Here is a 27308-nt window from a genome sequence, read left to right as displayed (position 1 = left end):
TATGATTACATCAAGAATACTTAAAAATATATATTCGAACATTACTTAAGGGACGTCATGGTGGTGCAGTGGTTAGCACTGTCGCGTAACCGCAAGAAAATCACTGGTTCAAGCCCCAGCTGGGTCAGTTGGCATTTCTGTGTGGAGTTTGCATGTTTTCACCATGATGGTGTGGGTTTTCTCTAAGTGCTCCGGTTTCCCCCACAAGTCCAAAGACATGCGCTATAGGTGAGTTGAATAAGCTAAATTAGCCGTAGTGTGTGAGTGTGAATGCAAAAGCGTATCTGTGTTTTCCAGTGTTGGGTTGCTGCCGAAAGGGCATCCGCTGCGTAAAACATATGTTGGATAAGTTGGTAGTTAATTCCGCTGTGGAGAACCCTGATTAATAAAGGGTCTAAGCCGAAAGTACAACTATTTGAAATACCTTCGTTACATTTCGTGAGGGTTATTTTTATACAGTATAACAAAATAAGTCCACCCACTCTTTAGTTCAAATAGTTATAAGGCATGAACATACAGTACTTCTTTTTACCAGGTTTTTTTTAAACAGCTCTTCGTGGAACTGTGGAGAATGTTAAATATATCCCAGATAATCCTCATTTGAATTTTGCAATGTGCTATTCTGAGTTTCCGGCCCCTGAACACACACGGTCAGTCCTCTTCAAAAGAAACATGTTGTGTTTACACAAACCACTTACTGTACAAATGAGCCCCTCTGGGTAAAGCAGATGACATGTGAACTTTACCACAGGACCACACCAAAATACAGCAACACTAGCACAACTAGTTACAGTACACACCAGCTGTTACTGTTTGTAAATATGGGCATGAGCAAGCGGACATATTTACCATTAAATACACTGATCATGGAAGATTTAGGGGAGGATTTCCTGATGAAACACAGAGAGCAAACTCTTGTGCTGTGAATCAAACTATAGATGTTGTTTAGGAATACAGTTTAACACACAACACCAGAGCAGGTCTCCACTGATATCATTTCATCCTCCAGCTTCACTGAGATTTTACTGGCTATGCTTGACATTTAGAAAGTGTGCATTATAGTGTACACAAGAGTCAAGAGCTATTCATTATTTTAATGTGAAATAAATCTTAAATGGAAAAATCTATAAAAGCAGTTTTATTAGCAAGTAGATCAAATAAAGGTAAAATGAAAAGATCAGCAAAAACAAGCTGAAGACAAAGCTTGTTTACAGTGGATTACTTGAGTTTGAGATTGACAAACAAAATATAATTTTTTTATCATAATTTCATTAAAAATACATACAATCTTGAAAGAAATGTGAATTACGTAACAAACTGTTTGTTCTAACTATACATTTAAACATGGTCATGAGTAGGCCCATAATTTCCCCAAATATTAATGATAGAAAAGCCTGGATTCAAGTCTGGCAGCAGGTCTTTTTTACATTCCAGTGTTGATTGACATAACATGTCTTTTATGCATAACTATTCTTATCTTATGGGTCTACTTAACAAACAGTTCCAGCCAAGGTTATAATAGTTTTGTATTTTCATTAGTTTTAGTTTTTAATGAAGCTTCTAAAGTAAGTTCAGGAGAAGCCTGATCAATCAGGTGGGTCAGTCAATTATCACGTGGGTGTATAAGTAACGGACTTTGCATGGTTTTGTTGACTTTTAATCCGGCTTCTCTCCACCTCCTCTGTTTTCTCAAAAGGGGGGCTTAAAAAGGGGAGTGGGACTTATACTTGGAGCTGGAGTCAAGCCTCAAGCCTCCTTCAAGGATGGGAGGTCTGGGCTCTCTTACGCCTGTTTCACTCCGCAAGCGTCAGCGGCGCATGAGCAGAGCGTGAGCAGCGCGTATGTCAAGCAGTAGCAGCACGCAGGCGTTTGCCTTTTACACCAGCTGCGTCTGCAGCGCGCAGCTCTTCGGCAGCTGCTGCAGAGATCAACCTATCTCTGTCTATTCTATCTACTTGCCCATGTCTCTCTATATACAAATACACTTTTTAAACTTTTCATCTGCACCAAGGCCCCTCCTATGCTGTTTCTTTAACCTGCAAATGTTTATTTTACAAATTTTATAGATCAAAAAGTACTGTCTGCTTCTCAAGCTAACTTATATGAGAAGTGTCTACAGTCAGAAGACAATCGCCAGTGCTATCATGTCATTTGTTTTTTGATTATCAGGTTGCTGTAGACCTAGTTATAATCATATTCATACAATATAGTAATAATGATATTTATACACACACATATATATATATATATATATATATATATATATATATATATATATATATATATATATATTTATATATATATATATATATATATATATATATATATATATATATATATATATATATATATATATATATATATATATATATATATATATATATATATATATATATTTATTATGTTGGCCTACTCATGAGATTCAACATCTTAAATTATTGAAAGAATTTTAAAAAGAAAATGACATGAAAGCAAACTACAAAGTGCAACAAAACTTAAACAAAAAGTTTGACCATGGCATCAGCAATTTTATCAGGTCAAAATCTTACAAGTTTTACCTAAAATCAGTTTTACCTAAGACTACATCCACATTAATCCAGATGCATTTAATAATGTTATTTTTTATTTACAAACCAATGTTTTGAAGCGTTTCCTTAAATGCTAAAATCATTGCAAAGAAAGCATTACATTTAATAAATATTCTGTTATTTTGCCATTTACACAAGATTAAAATATAAGATTCAGATGTGTCATAAATGTGTCTGTCAAGTTTCTGCTCAAAATATTCCATTAATCATTTATACCAAAAATGCCTCTTTTTAGGGGGAATCAAAATCATGCTGATTTTGTGTACGTCTCTTTAAATGCAAATGAGCTGCTGCTCCCTGCCCCTTTTCTAGAAGAGGGCGGAGCCTTTACAGCTTGTGCTTCATGTATTCCTGCAACAACATACCAAACATCTGCATGCATTTTATGGTCTAGTGAGCTTGAATTCATGATATACAGTTTCCTCAGCAAACTGAGACGCAGAACTGGCAGAAAGCTTAAAATTAGATTTGAAGGCAAAGAACTGAACTTTTAAAAATGATTTTTTTCTATAAGCTGACAGATATACACAACGTTATGTCAAAAGCACACAAAAACTCAAAGTTTACATCTGTCATCACAACTCTTGGAGAGATTTAGTATGGTAATAAGTGTGTATGATAATGTTAATATGTTTGGTTCTGGCAGCATATACCTGCTATGCTGCTGCTGTTTTAATTTCTGCAGCAGAGTAAGTAAAGAGACTTGCTACTTGCCTAACTTCACACACATGGTGTCTGAGAATAACACACTTCTACTGCAAACATGACACACACGTAGCAGATTTATACACAGGTGGAGCTGGGGTGGAGGAGGGTCTCTAAAAACGTGCTGCAGATTGCTAGTGGAAACAACACTGAGGCATTTAAAATGTTAGGAAACTAACTCATTGGCTGTCGAAGCGATAGCTAGCAATCACCTGTGCGCCAAGTAGCTGATGATACATGGTTTCCGCTACATTCATTCTTCCATGGTGGGGCGCCACACCAAAATGCATCCCCGACACGGCTACATTACAGCTTCTCATTCAAAACATTCAATGATTGTTGTTGTTGTGGTTTTTAATAGCGGGTTATAAATCGCACCAAAACGTATTAAAAGGTAAGTGAATTTTAACAGCACAAACTTTTCTGTAATCGTAGTAGTGCTGTGCGTTATTTGTTTAACCCTTTGAGGCTACTTGCTGACAGACAGGTGCGTGTGGCGTGAGGCCAGCAAATACGACGTAGCTTTCGGTTAAGATGAACACAGTTTGCATAATTATACTTTATTTATAGATACTGTAAAAGTCTATGGTTCTGCATACAGTGACTTTATCTTGCTGGAGTTTATGGCCGTTTCACTTCAGGATGCATTAATGCCGCTCTGTAGGTCTATTGGAGACATTCATAAATATTCCTAGCAAATCTAATAAGTGTTGGAGACATACTTGTTACATAAATGCACTAAATCGCACTTCAGCAGCATTTATTTGAGAGCGCACAAGAAGATCTGCGCTTGAGCAGCGTATATTTGAGGGGGTGTGCAAGAAGTTTTGCGCATGAACAGAGGAAATCGGTGCTCAAGCAAAGAGATTTGCATGCTCGTATTACATAAATGCGATCTCGACTTGTAATACTGCATTCACGACATTTCTCTATTTGTCATTGAAATAACATCATAGGAAGTTGGTAGATTTGTGTAAAAGGCCTGCTGCCACAGCTGGAAAAAATCTTAGAGGAAACACTGTGATATATGAAAAGATTAGATATGACAGCCTGCTTTATCAGCCTGCGTGCTGGACAGAGTTTCATGACAGAACTTTGCATGTAATGTTTAAGTAGTTTATGTTTAGGTCTCTGAAACCACATCTTTTGGTCATTAAAACAAAATACTACTAATACAACACTAACATTCTCTTATTATTTCCAACTACTGATACAGTGATGTGCATTTTCCTGGAAGTAAATTCAGAATTACAATAGAAGCATTTTGAAGTTGTTCCGATTGTTTTATCTGACAGAGAAAAAGAGGCTTTGAATGTCTTTCTTGCAGCAACATTATACACTAAAGGAAAATAAAAGTGTAAAAAGCAAAACAAGACTGCCTTAATCACCATTCCATCTACAGTCTAAAACATATCTGTCTCAATGTTGAGGTAAATTTAAAACATAAAAAATGTATATGGATTAATGGATGTAGTCTAAACTGTATGTGTAAAATTTTGAAGGGAAAACATCATTTGAGCTTCACTTATAATTTGGTGGCCTTTTTTGAACATTGCAGCTACATGCTAACCATTTCTCATTACAATATTAACAGGTGGTCTGCTTGATATCTGCCAATACCGCTCCTCTTACATTCTTCTGACTATATGAAATTTTGCAAGTACACAAATTGAACTAACCCCCTCTTTATAATCTACTAACTTATCTAATGATTCTCTATGATATGAATATATCTAAAGAAAATTAGTTGGTATGAAGATACAATGTAACTTATAATAAACTTGGTAAGGGTACCATCAAAATAAAGTGATATCATCATTTGTGCTTTAAATGGGACTATGTTATCCTCCCAGTGAAGTAAATGAAATTGGGTCTGCTTCATCATTCTGCTAGAGAATGAACCTCCACCTCTGTGGTCACCACCTTCCCAGTTCTATTTGTGCCTATACCTGCTTCTGAATCTGAATCTGCCCCTGCCTCCAGATCTACATATACTCTTGCCTCAGGCTTTGTCGTCTCTAAATTCTCTTCATGTGTAGCCTCGATGGACATGACATCATCATAGTCCTCCTTCTCCGTTTCCACTTCATACAAGTCCTGATCTGCTGAGAGGAAAGAGGAAAAAGTGGACCATTATTTCCACAAAAATTCAAACCAAATGCAACAAACACACTGTGTGAGGTGTAGATTGTAATGGTATACCGAGAAGGTTCTCTGGTCTCTTGGGAAGAAGAGGTTGGTTGAGGTGATCATTATTGAAGGTTTGGGAAGCAGATCTGCTATTGGCTTGTCCTTCAATGTCATCATATTCTGTTCCTGACGAGCCTTGACTTTTATCATCTTCTTCATCCTCCTCTCCTGTTGAAGAATTCAAAATGATATTTTTAGACACACACACACACACACACACACACACACACACACACACACACACACACACACACACACACACACACACACACACACACACACACACACACACACACACACACACACACACAGCTATCTTTATGTGGACTACCCATAGACATGATGACTGTACAGACTGTATATACAGTCATTTGGTACCCTTTAGTTGTGCTAGATACCCTTTCGACAAGGTACTCAAAAAAGGGTACATTACAGTTAGCTTATTGGTACATTTTAACAGTGGAAACAGCCATAAAAGTGGAAACGGGCCAAAACACACTGTATTTACTATTATGTCTTGTTGTCTTTCCCTGTTTTTTAATTGTATTTGAGCAAAATAAAACAAAAAACTAAGAAACTCAGACACTGACAGCAATTTTGTGGATTAAAATGAGTTCAGACTAAAAGACTTATTTTTTGGTTTAATTATTCATGCTCATTACCGTAAAAGAAGAACTGGGGGGACAAACAGACTGTGTCCCATTTAGAAATGAACAAAATTGTCCCATAATAATTACCTGATATTATAAGACTATTATTTTAATATCTCACCTGACTTCTCAACAGAATCCACATCCTCATAGTCATCACGATCCAATAGTGAAGCCTTTCGCTCAGACAAGTCTAAAAAAGGATTCATATCTTTAAAACAAAGTAACATACATATATGGATGACAGAGGAGATGTGCACTGAATTAAATTTACATTGCAAAAAGAATATATGTTTTGAAATGAAGGAAACCATTAACTTCAACGGAGGTATAAAATAATGTACCTCCATCATCCATGCTATCCATTTCATTCCCATTAACACGGATGTCTTTTTCTTTGTTGTTTCTGTAATTTCTCACTGCAGAAACAGGTGGAAAATTATTGGTGAAATATTGAACATCTTTTTGAATTCAGGATAAATAAAGAAACAAATATATCTTTATATTTCGAGAGCGGATTGCTTCTATTGGCTTTAGCTAAAGCTGTAATAATGAGACTAAAAGTGGGAAACACTGCCACCAACAGGATACAAACAAAAGCCCTTCAAATATCAATATGCAATCCTGTAGGTAAAAAACCCTTTTTCAAATGTTTCTGAATGCTAGAAGTGATACTCACAGGCTAAAAGCAGACGTTTGCGATTTATCCACATAAAAACCAAAACCACCAACACAAGCACAGCCAGTATTAGACCCACGATCAGACCTGCAGAAGAACTCTCCTGTGGTTCAATATAACCTGCAGTTTCAAGATTAAAGGTTAATAAACAGTCCAACCTATTAAATATACATACAGATGCTCAACCTAATGCAAAAAAGCAACCAGTGCCAAAACAAAAATTATTTTCCTGTGTTAAACTTAATTTCAGTACCTTCGCATCTGATTTCAGCAGGTTTGCAGGATATTGCTTGTGAAGACTCAACACACTGAGAAAAGCTGTAGTAACGTGGTGGGCAATGAATGGAAACATTTTTATCTCTGGCTATTTGTTTTTCATCCACTGGTTTCTGTGCCGTATTTGTGCAGTTGAGAACACCACAAACCTCAGTGTTTTTTGTATCTCCACATATATAATGCCACTTATCATACTTGATCACAAGCTTTCCGCCACACTTCTCAGTGGAGCTGAGTCTGGAGCTTAAACTGCCTGCAATGAAAATGCAAATTATTAGCGCAACTTAGACATTCTGTACATTTGACTATTCATTTTAATGTTTCAAAATGTGTATTACTCTACTGAAAGGGTTACTACTAAATCATACAAAAGGAATCGTTTAATATTTTAAACTTTTTCAGTAAAATACAGTTTATATTTCTATTTTAGTTATTATTAAAATTGTATCTTTTTCTTTGGTGCAGGTTACCTGTCAGGTTAGGGCCCTATCGGGCCTAATTTTTTTATGGCCCAATTACAGCTGTACACTGTATTACCATTTTTGCTACATGATCAAATAGTCAAATTCCAAACATCAGTGCAGAAAATCAAACAGAATTCAGTGTCATACTGATACTGACAGTGACACATTTCTAATTTTAGAAGTTTTTAACATCAATTTATTATTCACCTACATTTTCTACTGTACTACATTTTTTCTATATATATAATTTATACTATACCTCAGTATCATGTACAAGACTTACTTTGACAGGCCACAGAGATCTTTTGACATCTGGCCTCTGTCCGGCTGCATTGCCCCAATAGCGTCTCTTTTCCATTGCAGCTCAATTGCCAGGATTTTTTAGTGGGGTCTGATGTGCTCCAGTAGTGGATGGCTTTACCACACTTGAGGCTGTCACATAAATCATTAGACATGTCATTGGTCCATTGAGACTCTCGTTGACAAACTGTCTTGTTATCGATGAGCACCTCGCCTGAGCAGTTTTCGGAGAGCCTAACAGCTGGTTCAGCTGGAGAGGAGTGAAAAAACACATTTAGATATTACAGCACTACAAGGCCTGTGTGTTCAGAAAAAAATTCATTTATTCACAGGTTAGCATATCTAGAGGATCATAAACTGAATTGACTAAACAATGATCTGAAGAAACTGTTTGGGTACCCTCTGAGTCTGACATCTTCTGTTACGGTTTATAAAAAAAGTAACCATTACTTAAAATAGGGAACAAGTTATTAATCTGGATTACTTAAGGTAAACTCCTTCAAAAAGTGAAAGATTATAACTTGTATGATTCCTACCATCACATTCAATGTGTAATTGCTGTTGAAGCTGGACAGGCTGATCGTTTCTCTCGCATTCCCACATATTCATCTTCCCCGAGCAGTTATAAGTCTTATTCCACCAATTGCTTGCATGTGTATCATCTTTGGATATGCTTGAGTGAGTTTTGTAGCTTCCACACTGCAGATACTGGCATAGCATTTGGCCTTCTTCTTTGCCCCATCCCTGACTGCTAACCAACAGTGTTTCTTTTTGAGTATACATGTACACCGGACCCTTGCATGCATGTTCTTTATTAAAGAGGAGCAGTCGTTTGTGTCCTGTTCAAATATCAAAGGTTTTCATTAGCACGTGAAGCAACAGAGCACAAATGTTATTAGCAGGAGTTACATCAATGACTGACAGAGACATATCTGCACCAGTGGGAGGAGTCGATTTAATAATATTCATTCATTTTCCTTAGTCTCTATTTCAGAGGTCACCATAGGGGAATGAACCGCTAACTAATCCATCATAAGTTTCAAGCAGCGGATGCTCTTCCAGCCACAACCCAGTACTGGCAAACACCCATACACACTCACTCATTCACACACAAATTCACCTATAGTACATGTCTTTGGACCTGTGGGGGAAACCAGAGCACCAGGAGGAAACTCACGGGAACATGGAGAGAACATGCAAACTCCACACAGAAACACCAACTGGCCCAGTCGTAACTCGAGGCAGCAACCTTCTTGTCGTGAGGCGACACTGCTAACAACTGAGCCATCGTGTTGCCCCTGATCTATTAATAACAATAATACTAATAATAAATAAAAATAAAATAACCATAATCATTTTTAAGTGAAATCCTATGGGGTAACGCATGTGGCACGATTGCCTTACAGCAAGATGGTCGCTGGTTCGAGCCTCGGCCGGGTCAGTTGGCATTTCTGTGTAGAGTTTGAATGTTCTCCCCAAGTCCACGTCGGTATTCTCTGGGTGCTCCGGTTTCCCCCACAAGTCCAAAGACATGTGGTATAAGTGAACTGGGTAAGCTAAATTGTCCACACACTCTCAGAAATAAAGGTACAGGAGCTGTCTCTGGGGCAGTACCTTTTCAAAAGATACATATTTGTACCTAAATAAGTACACAAAGCTACCTAAAAGGTGCATATTAGTACCCAAATGTACCTAAAAAGTCCCTTCACGGAAACATTATGGACCATTTAGGTAGTGTGTGTGAAAGGTGTATGGATGTTTCCCAGAGATGGGTTGCAGCTGGAAGGGCATCTGCTGCGTAAAACGTAAAACATTTGGTGGATAATTTGGCGGTTCATTCCGTTGTGGCAACCCCTGATTAATAAAGGGACTAAGCCGAAAAGAAAATAAATAATGAATGAATGCTTGTTCAAACTAAAATAAAATGAGTTGAAATAACAACTCTTTCGTTTTTTGGAGACTAACTTAAATGTTTTATATTCAATCTATTTAAATTTGTAAAAACGCTTACGTGAGCTTAATTGATTTGTATCGGGACAGCATGAAGGGATTGTGTGGAACCCAGCATTTACAGAGTGTAAACCCATAAATACAAAATTCTAATGTAAACCAAAAGATATAAAGTGTCTTATCAGACGAGAACTGCATGGGGAAAATTGCTAGGAATTTAAAATTAATGTCTAGAGATGTTAGAACATGTCTTATACAGTTTAAAATTTTACATAGATTTTGTTGGACTCCTAAGAGACAGAACAGAACAGGATTTAAATACAATCCAGAATGTTGCCGATGTCAAGAAGAAGCATGTGACCTATGTCATGTATTATGGCAATGCCCAGAAGTCCAATATTTTTGGAGAGAGGTACATGAATACCTTGTAAAAATATTGCAGACATGCTTAGTGACCCCTGGCCCTTAAGCCACACGAATAAATGAATCACAGTGGATACAGAGCTGTATCAAGGCAGACGGGTGATTGTTAAAAACTGGAAATCTTCCAGTAGACCTCCGATCTTCAGGTGGGTCTCAGAGTTAGGACAAGTTGCAGCTTTTGAAAAACTCTCCTACAGTTTACATGGAAGGATTGAAATTTATTTTGATAAATGGGGGAAATTTCTAAATTTCTGTGACACACAATGTTAGCAAACATGTAACGAGACAAAATAATACAGTAATTAAGGCTATGAGATTAGCAACCTCCCACCGCATTTTTTATATTATTATTTTTTTCCTTGTATGTGTTTTGGTTTGGTTTATTTGCGCAATTTTATTTAATATTTGTATTTGATATTCATCTGCATTATTTAAAATAAGAAAAACCAATAAAAAGTTCAAATTGTAAAAAAAAAATACATAAAAATATTTATTAAAAATATTATTTTAATCATCATTAAAATAAAATATTAAAAATATATACATAAATAATATGGTGGGTACTGACAGATAATATCCGAACATTCTGTCCATCAAAATGATGGCTGATTAGAAAGTCTAACACAACCTCTACTGTGCACTTACAGTATGAGTTTGATGGATTTAAAAAAATGTGTTAAATACCTGTGCATGTCAAAAAGCCAACATGACATTTTCTTTTTCTAGAAATCGTTTTGGAGTCACATTCGGAAACAGATTTAGCAGTACTTGGACATTGAATTCCTTCCAACTCAAGCTCCTTATCCAAACTATCAGCTAACTCCCCACAATCCAGTTCCTTGCAGATTGCATTGTTAAGCGCTCTATTAAGACCATCACGGCAGACGGGTGTCCATGTTCCAGCATAAAACAGTGACACAATTCCAGCACATTTGTCTCTAGGATCCTCCAGTCTAGCTTTAATGCTGCCTAGAGGGAATGTATTAAACAAAAATTTAATCAAATGCTTTTACACTGCGTTGAAGGAGTAGTTCATACACACAAAAACTGTCAGTATACATTACCTGTGCATATCACTTGGGCTGGACTAGTGCAGGAGTCTTTGATGGGAATAAAATTGCACATGCTCATTTTCTGCACATATTTTGAACAGTGCACACTATAGTCATTTACAGATAGTTTAACATCCGTCATAAATGACTCGCTCTGAACTGAATCTCCACAGCCCAGATTCTGACAGATTTTGTGAGAGTGTTCAGAGGTCCATGTCTCTCTGCAAACTCCTCCACACTTGTCTCCTCTGCAGATCTCCACTGCTCCCCAGCATCTTTCAGCAGTCGGGTTTTGAAGCTTAACATTCACTGACCCTACAAATAGCATCATAAAGAATTTTCACAATGTCATTGCATCAATTGTGTCCTACAACATCCTACAGAAATCATTCTACTTTGCTGATTTAAAGATTATATTTACATATTTTAAAAAGCGGCAGTTAAAGCGCTGCATCATATTTTTGAGAAATTTTTGATATAAAAACATTCAAAAGGAATGAGAAATAAAATAAATATAAAATTCTTTGAAACAGAGAACAGCCAATTGATTTGTACAGCTCATGCGGAACTTAATCTGTCTTATTTCAGAGTCTGCTACTGTCCACCAGGTGTCACATTTCGGTCACGTACACATGCTTTGAGAGCCTTTCTGAATGAATAAATGAAATACTAGCTATTGCATTCTTGGATCAATACAAACGGAAGCGCAGGTTGCCAGATTGAGGACCAAAAAAAAAAAAAAAAAAACACGAGTCGGACGATCGAGCCTAAAGGCTGATTTAAATTTTTCAATATAAAAACAACAGCCAGCAATAGAAGGAATATTCTCCATATTGAATAGAGTTTTTGTTCGAACCAAAATCTCAAATTGATATATTAGAAACGGCTTTTATTTCTTGCAGCTGAACAACAGAAAACTGACAATGATCACCTCAGGTACACCTCATGCGCTTTATTCAGTGTTAAATGCTAACAACGTGAGATTAAATGCCATTTTACATATTTATTGCCATAATACTGAAAGCAACAGCAGATAGGTCACCTCAGATCTTGAAAATAAAATAAGCTGTTTGAAATTGATCTTCAGAACTGTGACTCAAAACTAACACATTTTCAGTATCGACATTTAATAATGTTAAAGAGGTTTAATACATATTAATTAGAAACCTTACCATTTTGTTAGTGAGTGCCTATTCTGTGCTTCTGAATAGCTGTATTTAAATTTCTCTCGTGTTTCGTCTGGTGCAAACTGCTTATCGCTGCAAATCTCGTCACGTATCGTGTTGTTAGGACACAGAGTTACAATGTAACCAGCTCACCTAATGTTTACCCTCGTAATATTTATATTATTTGCTAATTAACAACCTCATGTGAAACTCTGAATGTGTGTCTTATTTCAGAGTCTGTCCACCGGAGGTCACATTTTGGTACTGGACACATGCTTTGAGAGCCTTTCTGAATGAATAAATGAAGAGTGCGGTTTTCCAACAAGGCAACTTGGGGTGCTGAAATAAAATTGGCTGAACTGGCAGTGAGCGGCTTAATAGACCAAAACAAGACAGACGTTCTGGCACATAACTCACATTTTCAAAGCAGAATATCTGACTTTAGCGTTGTTTTTTAGATAATGAGGAATATTCACTTAAATTAATTTTTCTTAAATATGTTAAAAATGTTTCTTAAATATCTACAAGCATATTATGGTATTTGTATACTCTAGAGGAGTCAAAAACTTACATACAGCACCTTTAAGTCATATTCTGATAAATAACATGTTTGTGTTACATTGCAGTTGTATACTAAAAAACATGTACCTGAACATGTGACATTGACAGATGTGATGTTTGGCTCCCTCTCAAATGAAAGCAGATTTCCACATTGCATTGTGTTGCAAATATCGCTGACGTTTTTCCTAATCTCTCCCTTTGGTTCTGTACCATCAACAGACGTGATGCGAACTCTTCCCCGGCAGGGCGAATCACCTTCAAAGAACATCAGCTGCTCCTCTAAAAACAAAGATCAAGGATTTGTGGTTAATTTCTAAAGGTCAATTAGAGTGGCATCTGAAACAGGTGCTTAATAAACAAAACTTACAGCTAAAATGTTTCATGTTACAGTAAAACGACTTTGGCAGAGTTTTGTTTTTATGTTTTAGAAAAAAGTTTCTTATGCTCACCAAAGTTGTTTATAGTTATTAAAAATAGTAAATCAGTATTGAAAGTTAAAAACAAGTTTTAAAAAAGGCATTTGCGGGCATCCCAGAGGCTCTATGAATATGCGGAAGACTCTGGGAGCTTCCAGGAGACTTGGGATGTCTGCTTATAGTTAGCTGCACTAAAAACATTTTGTTAGTCTTCAGTTTTTATAATACATTTTTCTAAATTAATAATAATATGACCTGCATTTTAAAAATATATTTTAAAAGTTTTTACTGTCAGTTTTGTCTAATTGCTAAATAAGTATAAAACTCTGACTTAGCCCAAACACTGCAACTGAAAATGTTTTAACGGCACAACTGATTTCAAGATTTATAATAATCCGTTTATTAGAATGGTTTCTGAAGGATCACGTGACACTGCAATTTTATATTTATATATATATTAAAACTGATTTTCACAGCATAACTGATTTTATTGTATTTTTCATAAACTTTGTGAGAATAAGAGCATTTAAAAATATTATCCTGTATTTTATATTTTACCTTCACACATTATTTTCATTACTTCTCGTTGTGTTTGGGGTAAATTTGTTTTCTCAAAGCACTCATGAAGCTTTGCTGAGGGGCTTTTACACTTAAGGCTCCATTGCTTAAGTGTTTGCAGATTCCCGTTGGCGAAGAGTTTTTCAGGCATTGTGCCAAAACTTCCACATCCGAGATGTTTACACACCATATTGATGTTTTCAGTGAGCTTATCATGCTGAATGGACCACCATGACTCTTCCCATTTCACCTCCACACGTCCAGAACATTGACCCAGACCGTCCTTCAAACGCACATCCAAGCTGCCTGCAGTATACAGCAAAAAAACAGATTATATTGGAAGACATGGGTAGGGCCAGATAGAATCTGCGGACGTTTGCCATTTCTGCGGAGAATTTTGAAAAAATAAATCTGCATTTTTATGTGGAATTGTTTTGGAAGTATCGTAACTTAAAACTAAATATTAGACATAAAAAATAATAGCTTTTTAAGCTTAATGTTTACAATGCAAATCCATCTAAATACCCTTATTTGGTAAACTAAGCAAGTCTATCATATAAAATATTATTTTACAAACTGTATTGTAAATAAATCATATAAATATTTTCATATTAGTCAATAATATTACTGAAATTCATTTAAAAACTGAATAAATATAAATGTACACACATTTATATGAGTAAATAAATAGACTCAGTGATGGGCTAAAAAATCAGCAGATTTCTACACGCGCAGATTCTGTGTGGGCCTAGATATGGGTGATTAGGGTCTTTATTTCTTGCATGTTCTGAGTATTTTAAAGACCGTCTCAGTTACCTGAACATGTAACTTTAGTTGTGTCGCATCGATGTGATCGATGCTCATGCTTTGCCAGGCAATGCCAAAGTGACTCCTCATCACCTTGACACTCAACATTACTCAGCAAACCAGTATTCCAAGATCCCCGTTTCACATCCATCACCTCACCACAGCCGAGCTCTCGACAGACCACCTTCCCCAGCTGACGGAGCAGATCCTGACTCCAATCAGGGTAGCAAACTCCATATTCAGCTCCATTCACAACAACGTAAACATCTCCAAAACACTTTGACGTAAAGTTGCCAAGCCGGACATTGTCTGTAAATGCAGAAAATTTCATTTTTATTTCTACATGCTTTATACATTTTATTAAAAAGGTATCTTAATGGATAAGTAACCTACAAGTATTTATGGATTAAGAAGTCACTTTTATATTAATAATAATAAAATCACCCTATTATTATTTGCTACACCTTTTAAACCATCCACACTCATCTAAACATCACTCTTAGTAATGAGAATGATGTAACGATGTGATTTTATTTAAAGTAAGAAACCCAGCATTACCTGAGCATGTCAGGATGTTTGTTCCGTTATCATTTGTGAAGTTTCCAGTGGAGCCACAGTTCAATTGAGTACAGATGTAGTCAGGGTTAACATCTTTCTGCTTAAGAGGATCCCATGATTTTTTGGGGAAATTGTACTCCTCCACTGATCCAGAGCATACATTATTGCCACCCCTAAGACGGAACCTCCTGTGTTCTGTGTAAAACAAGTATTGCAGCATAAAAAAAAAAAAATCACAATCAGTTTTACAGACAAACCACTGGAATAACGTGAATATTTCAGATAAAATTAAGGCATCACCAGATAGAATATTGACCACAATTTCCATGACCTGAATAAGCTTTGCTATAGTTGTTAACTAGTTGTATTCATTTTGTTCAATCCATCTGACAACATTAAACTAGCTAATTTTTCAAACAGAGACTTTCACTAATCAGAGAGTTGCACCAAGCAAAGCATGACAAAAGAGATCTTTAGCTCCACCCACTCCCCTGACACACACCAATTAACATTATCCAGTTGGTCTCTCTATACCAGGGGTGCCTAAACTCTGTCCCAGAGGGCAGATGTTCTGCATCTTCAACTTGCATCAATACACTTGCATGAATGTTTCTAGAAAGCCTAGTGCAGCTGTGGTCAAACTAGAGTTTGAGCTGGTAAAATCCTGTAGTATGGCGCTGTGAAAAGGGCCAGGATTTAACAAGATGATTAGACTTTTAAAAAAGCAAGCGATTGGTCCATATTTTAAGTTCTGACCAGAGAGGTCACATTTTAATCTCCCCATAGACTTCCATTGATACGGACGCAATTCATACCTGCCAACACTTCCGTTTTTACCGGGAGTCTCCCATAATTCAGACCCATATTATATCTACAGTATTAAATATGTCCTGTATTACAGTCCCCATGCGAGTCCCCATACACCAAACCCAACGCGCTACCATCTCCATACCCGCTTCCCGCTCTTCAGTTTGCACGCACCCCAGCCCCAACCCCCGGCTCTTTACTTTGTGTGTAACTACTGAACTTAGTTTAAACGTAACGCTACATTCCAACTAAATATTTACGGCATAATGGAGATATTTGAGATGATTGGAATAAACACAAAAAAAGTGAACTAAATAAAAAAAACGTAAATATTGATGAGAAAATAATCAGTATTAAATAGTGATAAAAATAATAATTAAAAAAAACAGTTTGTAACTTCTTTGTACAAAAGCATCACCTTCTCAGACTATGCATTTCTGGTTAGTCTTGGTTTATAACTCTGGGTTTAAAGTCATTTAACAAAGAGGAATAGGAAAAAATTCAGAACCAGCAATGCAGGAAAAGTGGGCGACTGACCAATCAGAATAATGTACAAGTAAACATAATAGTATAGACTTCACTTACTGCTGCAGATGACATTGGCTCGATCCTTGCAGTCTGCTGCCGGCTCCATACACTGCCAAGAGTACTTCTCATTCCCAACACAATTAAGCTGCACATTTTTTTTGATCTGTTCTGTTTTAAATATTCCAGCTTTGGGAATATAATAATGATCCCCACAACCAAGCTCCTTGCATACCATGTCAGCTTTTGGTTTATCTGGCCAAGAATATAAAAAAGTAAATGCGTAAGACAATCTTTGCATTACTATAATTGTCAGTTGTCACTATAAATACTTAAGTATAAATGCTAAACCTTTTGATTTACTGGCTAAATTTAGATATAAATAAAACGTAGAAGGAATGACTATTAGGACAATGCAACATGTGATTACAATAGCAAGTGTATAGTCAAATATAATTTACTCTGTAACAATTTTTTCCAATTGTGGATGAATATGAAGAAATCAAATGTAAGATTATATATCACCGTCAACATCTTTAAATGACTAAAAACATATATTTAATTATTAAGTCCCCATGTTTATTGTTTGAATAAATGGCACAGTTTTATTTACTCCACAAAAAACATACTTGAGAAAAGAACTTGAGACGTCCTATTTCAGTATCTCTCGTTTTTTTTTTTTTTATACGAGTTTGTCATACAATGATCTTCATCTGCTCTGGGAGTCAAACCAACCACTAACTGCTTACATTTTTATAATGTAAGAAAACCTTTTGTAAAATAATATACAAGCAAACTCAGGCATCTTCATGACCACAAGTCAAAATAAGTTTAGTTTAGCTAAACTTGAAAAAAATAATTATTAATACCATCAGTAAATGGAAATAATAATAATAATAATAATAATAATAATAATAATAAAATAAATTTTATTTTATGAAATAAATGTAATTGTAAAATAGGTTTTATGATTATAATGAAACATACAAGTATATTTGGTTACTGAAACTGACATCAATGTTTAAAATTAATTAAAAAAAATAAAAGAAAGTCAATTGAAAAGTATTTTGGGAAAAATAAAACAGCATGTTCTGATAACAGTCACTGTATGAGATTGATTTTTATTAATAATAATATGCTAAGAGAATGACAAACAACTTAAATACAAAATTACAAGTTTAATTTTAATAATCAAAAATGACGTAATATTGAAAAAAATATTCTACTTAAAAGGCATTTAAAAACTTGCTTGGAGGAGGGGGGAACTACAAAAAGAGTAAATGACGAAAAGTGTTTTTAGATCTTGAGAATTTTTATGAGAATCTAGTGGAATTCATAGACTTTCTCGGTGCTTTGACTGATAATAAATTAGACAGTGAGAAAAAAAAACTAAGGAAAATAAATTAGGGCTGAAATTTATAATTTAATTATTTGGTTTATTCGACTACAAAAAAAATAACTGATTAAATTCGTAGCAATCAAAGCGTCATTTACAAAAAACATAAATAAATACATTTAACGCATGCTAAACTTCCTGCCTATAGAAGAATTATTTGATTTTCTGATTATTTTTATTTTAATTAAGCAATATGAAGCTTGTTTTTATTTTATCCTGTAATAATAATGTAATTTTGGGTGAAATAAAAAAATAAATCCATTGTTTAAAGTCAGAATATAGTGCAGTGGCTGCTAATTGTTATACAGTAGGTGTGTGTGTGTGTGTCTGAGATTGGCTTTTACACTTTTTACTGCTGTTGAATTTCAGTCAAAATAAAAATTATTCTGCTCAAAAAGTATTTAAAAACTTTTATATAAAAACTCTAAATGATGAAAAGTGTTTTAGATCTTGAGTAATCCAATAAAATAGACTTTCTCTGCATTCTTCAAAACCCCAAAAAATATAATGGCTGAAAGTTCTAATCAAATTATTTGATTTAATCGCTTAGAAAAATAACTGATTAAATTCGTAGCAAACGACGAATCGTTTATTTAAATTTATTTAATGAATGTTCAACGTCCTGCATGTATAAGATTTATACCAGGGTATAAGATAATTAAAATTTTTTGATTTGCTGGTTATATTTATTTTATTTAAGCACCATGCAGCTTGTTTTTATTTTATCCTGTAAGTATAGTATTATTTAATGTGAAATGAAACGAGAGGACACATTTGTGTCAAAGCAGTCAGGGCAGTGAAATAAAATGAGTCTTGGGTGAAATAAAAAAAATTGGATTGTTTAAAGTCAGAATCTGTAATTGGCTTTTATGCACTTTTTACAGCTCTTTTGCATTTCAGGCTCAATATCTTAAAAATGAAAAAAGCTGATCAGATTAATACATTAATTACAGTGGTAGATCAGTCAGTTATTAAAATAAGCGATTGCTGCAGCCTTAAAACAAACATATTGTTACTTACCCCAATTAGAATTACAGACACCAATGATGCTGTTGTGTGTTTGAAACTCGACTGCTCCAGCACATTTATCAGTCTGACCATTCAGATTTAAACGCAGTGTAACATTTCCTATGGTGAAAAGTACTGAATAATTTCTGGATATCTTCAATACAAACAGAAAACATTATATTTTACACATAAAAAAAAGACTACCCACCAGAACAATCAACAGCAACAAAACTGTCTCCTTTGCATTTTTTTGGATCTTTTGGTTCAACAAAGGGGCATTTCCAAAGGCTCTCTCCATCAGATCTGCACTGCACTTGATCCATGAAATATAGTTCTGGTCGAGGTTGATCTTTGTAGCGAACCTCTTCTATACCAGAGTGCACATGATCTCCACATCCCAATGATCGACAAACAACCTCTCCATTTTCTTTTTTCCAGCCATAATGACAGACCAAACCCCATTCACGGTTACTGTTGTAGACCTCCAGACGGCCTTGACACGGACTGGTAGATGCGCGCAGAGTCACATTCAAACCTGTGATCAATCAATCAAATTTTATCTTAATTTGTTTATCCATTTATTTATTTTTTGACAATCTCAGTGCATCTCTTTAAGGATCTGACAGCCTGTTCTTGTGCATTTAAATTTTCTGTAATATAATTTGCAGATCTTAGTCTTGCAGCTTGCTATGTGTTTTATTTTAATTAATTAAATTAAAAAAAAAAAAAAAAAAAATATATATATATATATATATATATATATATATATATATATATATATATATATATATATATATATATACACACACACACAATAAGTTTTCATTATCCCCGGCTGGGTCAGTTGACATTTCTGTGTGGAGTTTGCATGTTCTCCCCGTGTTCGCATGGGTTTCTTCCGGGTGCTCCGGTTTCCCCCACAGTCCAAAGACATGTGGTACAGGTGAATTGAATAAGCTAAATTGGCCATAGTGTATGTATGTGAATGCAAGAGTGTATGGGTGGTCGCCAGTGTTGAGTTGCAGCTGGAAGGGCATCCGCTGCGTAAAACATATGCTGAATAAGGTGGCGATTCATTTCGCTGTGGCCACCCCTGATTAATAAAGGGACTTTAAGCCAAAAAGAAAATTAATGAAGTTTTTAGTAGTTAATGCGTTTACTAACATGAACTAATAATGAACAATACTTGTACAGCATGTATTAATAATCATAGTTTAACATTTACTAATGCATTATTAAAATCCAAATTTATGCTTAATAACATTAGGCTGAGAGTTAACATGAACTAACAACCAACAACTGCATTTTCATCACCTAACGTCTAACTAAGTAATATGAACAAAAATTGTACATATTTTTTTCTGCATTACCTAACATTAACTAGCATTGTTTAATTAAATTAGAGCACATAGCTAGCTGCAAGACACACTAAGACCTGCCATTTATGATACAGAAAATTAAAATGCACAACAACAGGCTGTCAGATCCCTGTAGATATGCATTGCAAAAATGAAATAAATAGATAAACAAATTACAACAAAATTAAATGAATGAGATGCATAATAACAGGTTTTAAAGACATATTGTACTGAGCCTTGCACAAAATGACATTAGTTACAAATAATTTAAATTTAAAACAAATTAAGTAAAAAAAAAAAAGGACAGAACAGACTATGATATGGATGTACAGATGAATAAATAAACCTGCAATAAATTAAAAAATAAATCAATACAAATAAATAAAGAATAACTTTCAAATGAATTACATTAAAATATGATGCATAGGAACAGGATGTCAGATGGTTGCAAAGACAAACTGAAAAAAAATATTATTTATATGAGAAATTTGTGAGGGGTGTACTCATATATGCTTTGTATATAACAGAAATGCCTTGTCATAGTCTATATAATAATCAATGTGGCTATTTTAATTTAGAATTTATTTAATTGTGGACTTTAATTTTGTAGAAAAGAGACCAGAAAGACAAAGATTTTTTTTAAGTATTTATGCGCAATTATTCTGTAGTATTGTCAATTATTTATTTGTTTGTTAAATTTAACTTGTTTAAACTTATTCAAGTACTTGATAGAACAAAAAATGTCTAAAAATGTACATTCACTTAATCAAAAAGCTGAATAACGTTCTAATTGAATATAGCATTTTACATAGATTTTTACTTAAAGTTGTATCATACACCTATATATGAAGACATGCAAAAAAAAATCTTAGTTAAAAAAAATCTAATTATAAAATTAGTTAAACAAATGCTTAAAAGAATGGCCTTAAAATAAATGTAATTTAAATAAAATAGTAAATGATAACATTCTATCGATACTATATTTTAAAGTGACATATTAAAAGAAACAAAGGCTAACTTGTTAAACGATATACGATCATGTTATTGAAGTCAAGGTGTCTTTTTTAGCCTTATATGGTCACTGGAAAATGTGGCTGTGCAGTCTGAGAACTGATGAACCACATGCTCTGCAGAAGCTGCTGTGTTCTCTTATCTGTCAGTGGCTTCCAGCGCTCAAATTTTCACAAGTTGCATGTTTATGCAGATTATGAGATAAAGCCACTACACGTTATCTGTAAGAAAACCACAGGTTTAACCGTGCCTTTCCACAGAGAGTTGTGAAGAACACACGCATGAGACAAACCACTGCGTGATCTTGGTTTCTTGGTATATTAATGTCTACATCTTTAATTTAAATCTATAACATCATTTGATTAGCAAAGTCATATCTATAATTGTATGTATATATATATATATATATATATATATATATATATATATATATATATATATATATATATATATATATATATATACATACAGTATATGTATAAATTATAAAATAAGCAATATGAAATAAAATGAAATAAATAAAACACTTGGATTTGCATTGTGTTGTTTAAGTGTTCCCTTTATTTTTTATTAATTATTTTATTAATGATAACATTTTAATTAATGATTTAATTTTAATTAATTATTTTTAAAAAATCATATTAATATATAATAATTATTCATTCATTCATTTTCTTTTCAGCTTAGTCCCTTTATTAATCTGGAGTCACCACAGCGGAATGAACTGCCAATTTATCCAGCATGCGTTTTACTCAGCGGATGCCATTCCAGCCGCAACCCAACACTGGGAAACACCCATAAACTCTTGCATTAAAACTCATACACTACGGCCAATTTAGCTCAATCAATTCACCGCATGTCTTTGGACTTGTGAGGGAATCTTGAGCACCCGGAGGAAACCCATGCAAACATGGGGAGAACATGCAAACTCCACACAGAAATAACAACTGGTCCAGCAGGGGTTCAAATCAGCGACCTTCTTGCTTTAAGGCGGTCGTGCTACCCACTGCACCACTGTGACACCCCATTTTATATATATATATATATATATATATATATATATATATATATATATATATATATATATATATATATATATATATATATAATCATATTAAATCATTGTGGTTGTTTTATTGTAGAATTTATTCAGTTTAGTGTTTTTAAAGTTGTGTTATAATACTGAGAGGAGATATGAAAAAAAAACTATGGGCTGAAAGAAATTTTCAGGTTTTTATGTTATGTGTGAACGAATAATCTCTTTTGTTTTTTCAGTTATTTGTTTATTTGTTTTCCATTTTTAATTCCAGATTTTCTTTTATTGTACTTGTTTTGTTGCATTGCTAAACAAACAAAATATGTAAATTTTACAGTGCACAGCATAATTGAGTACACCTCATTTTGAAAATTTATATTTTTATCATTATCAAAAAATATACAAAATAATTACAAAAAACTGGGGGGGGAAAAGGAGGTATACTAATTTTGCGCCGCTTTTATAAGTTATTTTGTTAGATTAGCCTTTAGTACTGACTAACATAATATATGCACGAATATAATATTGTAAAGCTTCCTATAGAAAATATACATTTAAATGAGAGATTTGTGAGGGAGATACTCATACTGTATACGCACAGTATATAACAACACTGCATTGTCCTATTCTATATAATAATCATCAATGTGGCTATTTTAATTTAGAATTAATTTTTAAAAAATAAAATTAAAAATATATTTTCATGATCAAAAAATTGAAAAATGCGCTAATTTAATAATATAGCATTTTAGATAGCCTTTTATTTAACAAAGCTGCATCATACATCTATAATTGAATCCCTGCGGTAAAAAGGGCTCCAATATTCATTCATTCATTTTCTTGTCGACTTGGTCTCTTTATTAATCTGGGGTCGCCACAGCGGAATGAACCGCCAACTTATCCAGCTAGTTTTTACGCAGCGGATGCCCTTCCAGCCACAACCCATCACAGGGAAACATTCACACACACACACTACGGAAAATTTAGCCTGCCCAATTCACCTGTACCACATGTCTTTGTACTGTGGGGGAAACCGGAGCACCCGGAAGAAACCCACGCGAACGCCGGGAGAACATGCAAACTCCACACAGAAATGCCAACTGAGCCGAGACTCGAACCACCGACCCAGGGACTTTCTGTCTGTGAGGCGAACGTGCTACCCACTGCGCCACTGCGTCGCACTGGGCTCCAATATTTATATTTTAAATACAAGTATTTAAATAACATATATAAAAATTTATCTTTATTTATTTACTGTATGTGCAAATGCATTCAAAACTTATTTTCTATTTTGTTCTCAGTAACGTTTCTTTTAATAGCTTCTGATTATTTGATATCCCTTTAAAATGGTTATACTGAATAAATAAATATTTTTAAATGATAAATATCCACATTACAAAAGAATTGCTAACATTTTTTATTGAAATATAGCACATTTATTCTGTTTTGTGCCATTATGAAGATAAAGCTGAATAAATGTAAATTAACTTATAATAAATAACTAAATTTAAAAAATTGCTAATTTCTCTGATAATTTCTCTGAAGTTCAAATTTTTTTTTAGGTATATACATACTTAAATCAAAGTTTTTTTTCATACTACATAATATATGCAGTTAAAGTCAGAATTATTAGCCCCCTGTTTATTGTTTTCCCCAATTTCTGTTTAAGGGAGAGAAGATGTTTTCAACACATTTCTTAACATTAGTTTGAATAACTCATTTCTAATAACTGATTTATTTTATATTTGCCATGATGACAGTAAATAATATTTTACTAGATATTTTTTCAAGACTCTTCTATACTGCTTAAAGTGATGCTTAAAGGCTTAGCTAGGTTAATTAGATTAACTAGACAGGTAAGGGTAATTAGGCAAGTTATATTAGAATGATGGTTTGATCTAGACTATCAAAAAATATGTAGCTTAAAGGGGCTAATAATTGACCTAAAAATGGTTTTGAAACAATAAAAACTGCTTTTATTCTAGCCAAAATAAAACAAATAAGTCCTTCTCCGAAGAAAAAAATATTATCAGACAACCAGTGAAAATGTCCTTGCTCTGTTAAACATCATTTTAGAAAAATTTTAAAAAAAGAAAACATTCTAACGGGGGCTGATTATTCTGACTTCAACTGTATGTGAATACACCTTTTATAAGTTTTTTTTTTAATTTAAAAATCTAAAATAAATATAGAAATTTTGTATACATACATATGTATATAAATGAAACAGAAAAAAATGCTATAAGCCATTTCACCATACTGATTATAAGAAGCTGGAACTTTAATGCTCTTAAATTGCTCTGGAGAATATGATCATCAGGTTTTGTTGATCTTCTGAAAATACCCAAATATTTAATAAGCAGAATATTTTCGGCTGATTAAATTGTATAATAAAATTACATATTATCATACCATTTTTTTAAATTAATAAAATACATATTTCTGTAAAGTAACAAAACCATTTCTTTGAATTAACTACAATAAAAACCAAAATAGGCACTTTAATCTTTTTTATAATATTAAACAAATCTTTTTATCTTTTATTTTTTTTAACCTGATTTATTACATTATGAAATGTTTTAATAATTAAATTTCTTAAAATTGCTTTTATTTCTTACCTATTGTGATTATTTTATGGTTTTTAATCGTCGTTTATGTAAAAGACTTTGAATTACCATTATGTATGAAATGTGCAATATACAGTTGAAGTCAGAATTATTTACCCTCTTTGGAATTTTTTTCTTTTTCAAATGTTTCCCAAATTATCAAAGTCTTATTTGTTTTAACTTGGCTAGGATGAAAGCAGTTTTTAATTTTTTAAAAGATATTTTAAGGTCAAAATTATTAGCCTCTTAAGCAATATTTTATTTTTCGATTATCTACAGAACAAACCATCATTGTACAATGACTTGCCTTATTACCCTAACTTGACCAAATAACCTAATTACCCAGGTAATCCTTTGAATGTCACTTTAAGCTGAATACCAATATCTTGAAAAATATCTAGTAAAATTTTATGTACGGTCATCACGCCAAAGAAATTAGTTATTAGAAATGAGCTATGATAAGTATTATGTTGAAAAAAAATCTCACCATTAAACAAAATTTGAGAGAAAATATATAGAGGAGATAATTTTTCAGGAGGGCTAATAATTCTAACTTCAACTGTGCATAAAAAATAAAATAAAAACTTTAGAAAATGTTTGGTCTCAGTTTAATTTGTCACTAACTCAAAATAAGTTACTATGCAAGTTATTTCAGTATTTGTTAAGCATTCATTAACTGCCCCATTTACAGCAGCCTGGAAAACAATGCAGTATGTAAACGGGTAATAAAATATACATTTCTTTAATTTAGAAAACACAATTTCACTTGCCTTGAGTAGCTGATATTTGCAAAAACAGGAGCAGGAACCACATGATGGTAGAATAAAGGAGGATGGAGGAGAGGACCAGGCCGCATGCTGTACCTGCTTTTAAGTGCTTTGTGATGTCACAGTTTTATCAACATCCTGCTCTCTTTCCTCATATGCATTTCATTTGATGAAATGAGCTTTGTTTTAATTTAATACATAGGATATATGCTGAACAAACATAAAAACTGCATATATGGACTTTTGGAGTAATCACATATTAATCTATCCAGTTCTTTGTTCTATTGCTGTTGTTTTAATGTCCAGATGTGATTATGAAGTAAACTGAAGTTTTTATCAATCAGCAATTGTGCAGATGTTTGGTAGCTTTAAGAGAGAATCTTAAGTAAATTTCCATATTTAGCTATCTAATAATTAAAATAAATAAATAAATAGTGATTAAAAATAAAATGCCATTAAAATAATATTTTTGAACTATTAACATACAAAACCAGATGCAACCCTTTTTCCAGAATATAGTTTGTTGTGCAGATCATATTCTCCACTGTCGAAGCAATGAAATTACATTCGTGTTTACATTTTAAAAATGCTTTTGCACTGTTTCCAGTCATAACCATTAGGTAAGCGAATTAGTGATGATAAAAATTTTACTTTTGCGTCTTGACGTACCTGTTGTTGCTTGCGCTGCAGTTCCTCCATCTGCCGCTAGATGTCAGTGTTGTGTAAACATTCCAAACCTTTCATAACCCTTCGCTCTCATTAGCTGTAAACGCTTAAAAGTTAAAAATAAACTACGATAATTTCTGGTTTTATCTGCGTTTCTGTTCGTTCTGGCCATATTGGGAAAAAACTATGTCCAAGACGTTGAGAGAGGGAAGATGGACACACAAACCTATCAATACATAGCCTACTCAGTGCGTTGAGGCTTCTTGCTGTAACAGATCTATGGGCTGTTGAGTTGCCGATGAAACGATTGCGCAAGATAATTAGATAGACTATCTGAACCTTTCTCGAGGTGTAGAGAAAGTAAAATGTACGTATTAAGGAAGAAACTTAACGACTGGCTTAACATACAGAGAGTTCTTTCAAACGGAGTGGAAAAACTTGGTGTTTTGCTTAAAACTTGTCACCTGCTTTTGGTTCAGGTCGGTTGTGTGTGCTCAGTTAAATGTCGTAGTCAGTTCATGTTGTGAACTCTTTCTTCAGCAAGCAGATGCGATGAAACTAGTTTTCTTAGTCTGTTTAACGTAGTTTTAGTGAGGAAGATAATGTGAACATGTCCTTTAGTTTGCTGTCTTTGTGTTTCATGGGAGTGGGCGGAGCAAAGTATCATTTTGGCGCGCTTTGCTGACGGTGACTCTGATTGGTGGAAGTTTCTAGACTGCTAGTTTATTTAGAAATGTAGATATTACAAAACACCTCCACTACACAGTGTCTTTATAAAAGAATCA

General features: G+C 33.9%; 1 protein-coding gene and 1 non-coding gene across 11 annotated transcripts; both read right to left on the bottom strand.

The window, feature by feature from the left end:
• Window positions 1-902: 902 nt before the first annotated feature.
• Window positions 903-987, bottom strand: mir7133 (microRNA mir-7133). The gene has a single exon (NR_161928.1). It is a non-coding gene; the product is annotated as a microRNA mir-7133 (primary transcript).
• Window positions 988-4331: 3344 nt separating this feature from the next.
• Window positions 4332-27133, bottom strand: LOC101883539 (scavenger receptor cysteine-rich type 1 protein M130). 10 transcript variants are annotated; one of them, XM_073910072.1, is made up of 19 exons: window positions 26527-27133; window positions 25861-25966; window positions 19288-19614; window positions 19092-19199; window positions 16736-16930; window positions 15344-15538; window positions 14795-15094; window positions 13979-14284; window positions 13092-13283; window positions 11290-11592; window positions 10910-11194; window positions 8389-8691; window positions 7836-8102; window positions 7066-7341; window positions 6813-6932; window positions 6478-6552; window positions 6255-6326; window positions 5496-5651; window positions 4332-5398 (listed from the first exon to the last, which is right to left on the bottom strand). In XM_073910072.1, exons 1-19 carry the CDS (start codon window positions 26554-26556, stop codon window positions 5175-5177), a joined length of 3840 nt encoding a protein of 1279 aa, XP_073766173.1. In that variant the 5' UTR covers window positions 26557-27133; the 3' UTR covers window positions 4332-5174. The 10 variants fall into 10 exon arrangements, 9 of the variants coding, with proteins under 9 accessions (XP_073766173.1, XP_073766174.1, XP_073766179.1 ...); XM_073910073.1 differs by having other exon boundaries at window positions 4332-5395; XM_073910078.1 differs by having other exon boundaries at window positions 14166-14284.
• Between the last annotated feature and the right edge of the window lie 175 nt (window positions 27134-27308).

This window comes from Danio rerio, chromosome 8 (genome assembly GCF_049306965.1).
Source record: "Danio rerio strain Tuebingen ecotype United States chromosome 8, GRCz12tu, whole genome shotgun sequence".
Classification (NCBI taxonomy): domain Eukaryota; kingdom Metazoa; phylum Chordata; class Actinopteri; order Cypriniformes; family Danionidae; genus Danio; species Danio rerio.
Note: the sequence above shows the minus strand (reverse complement) of the source record. Positions and strands in the feature narration are given on the sequence as shown.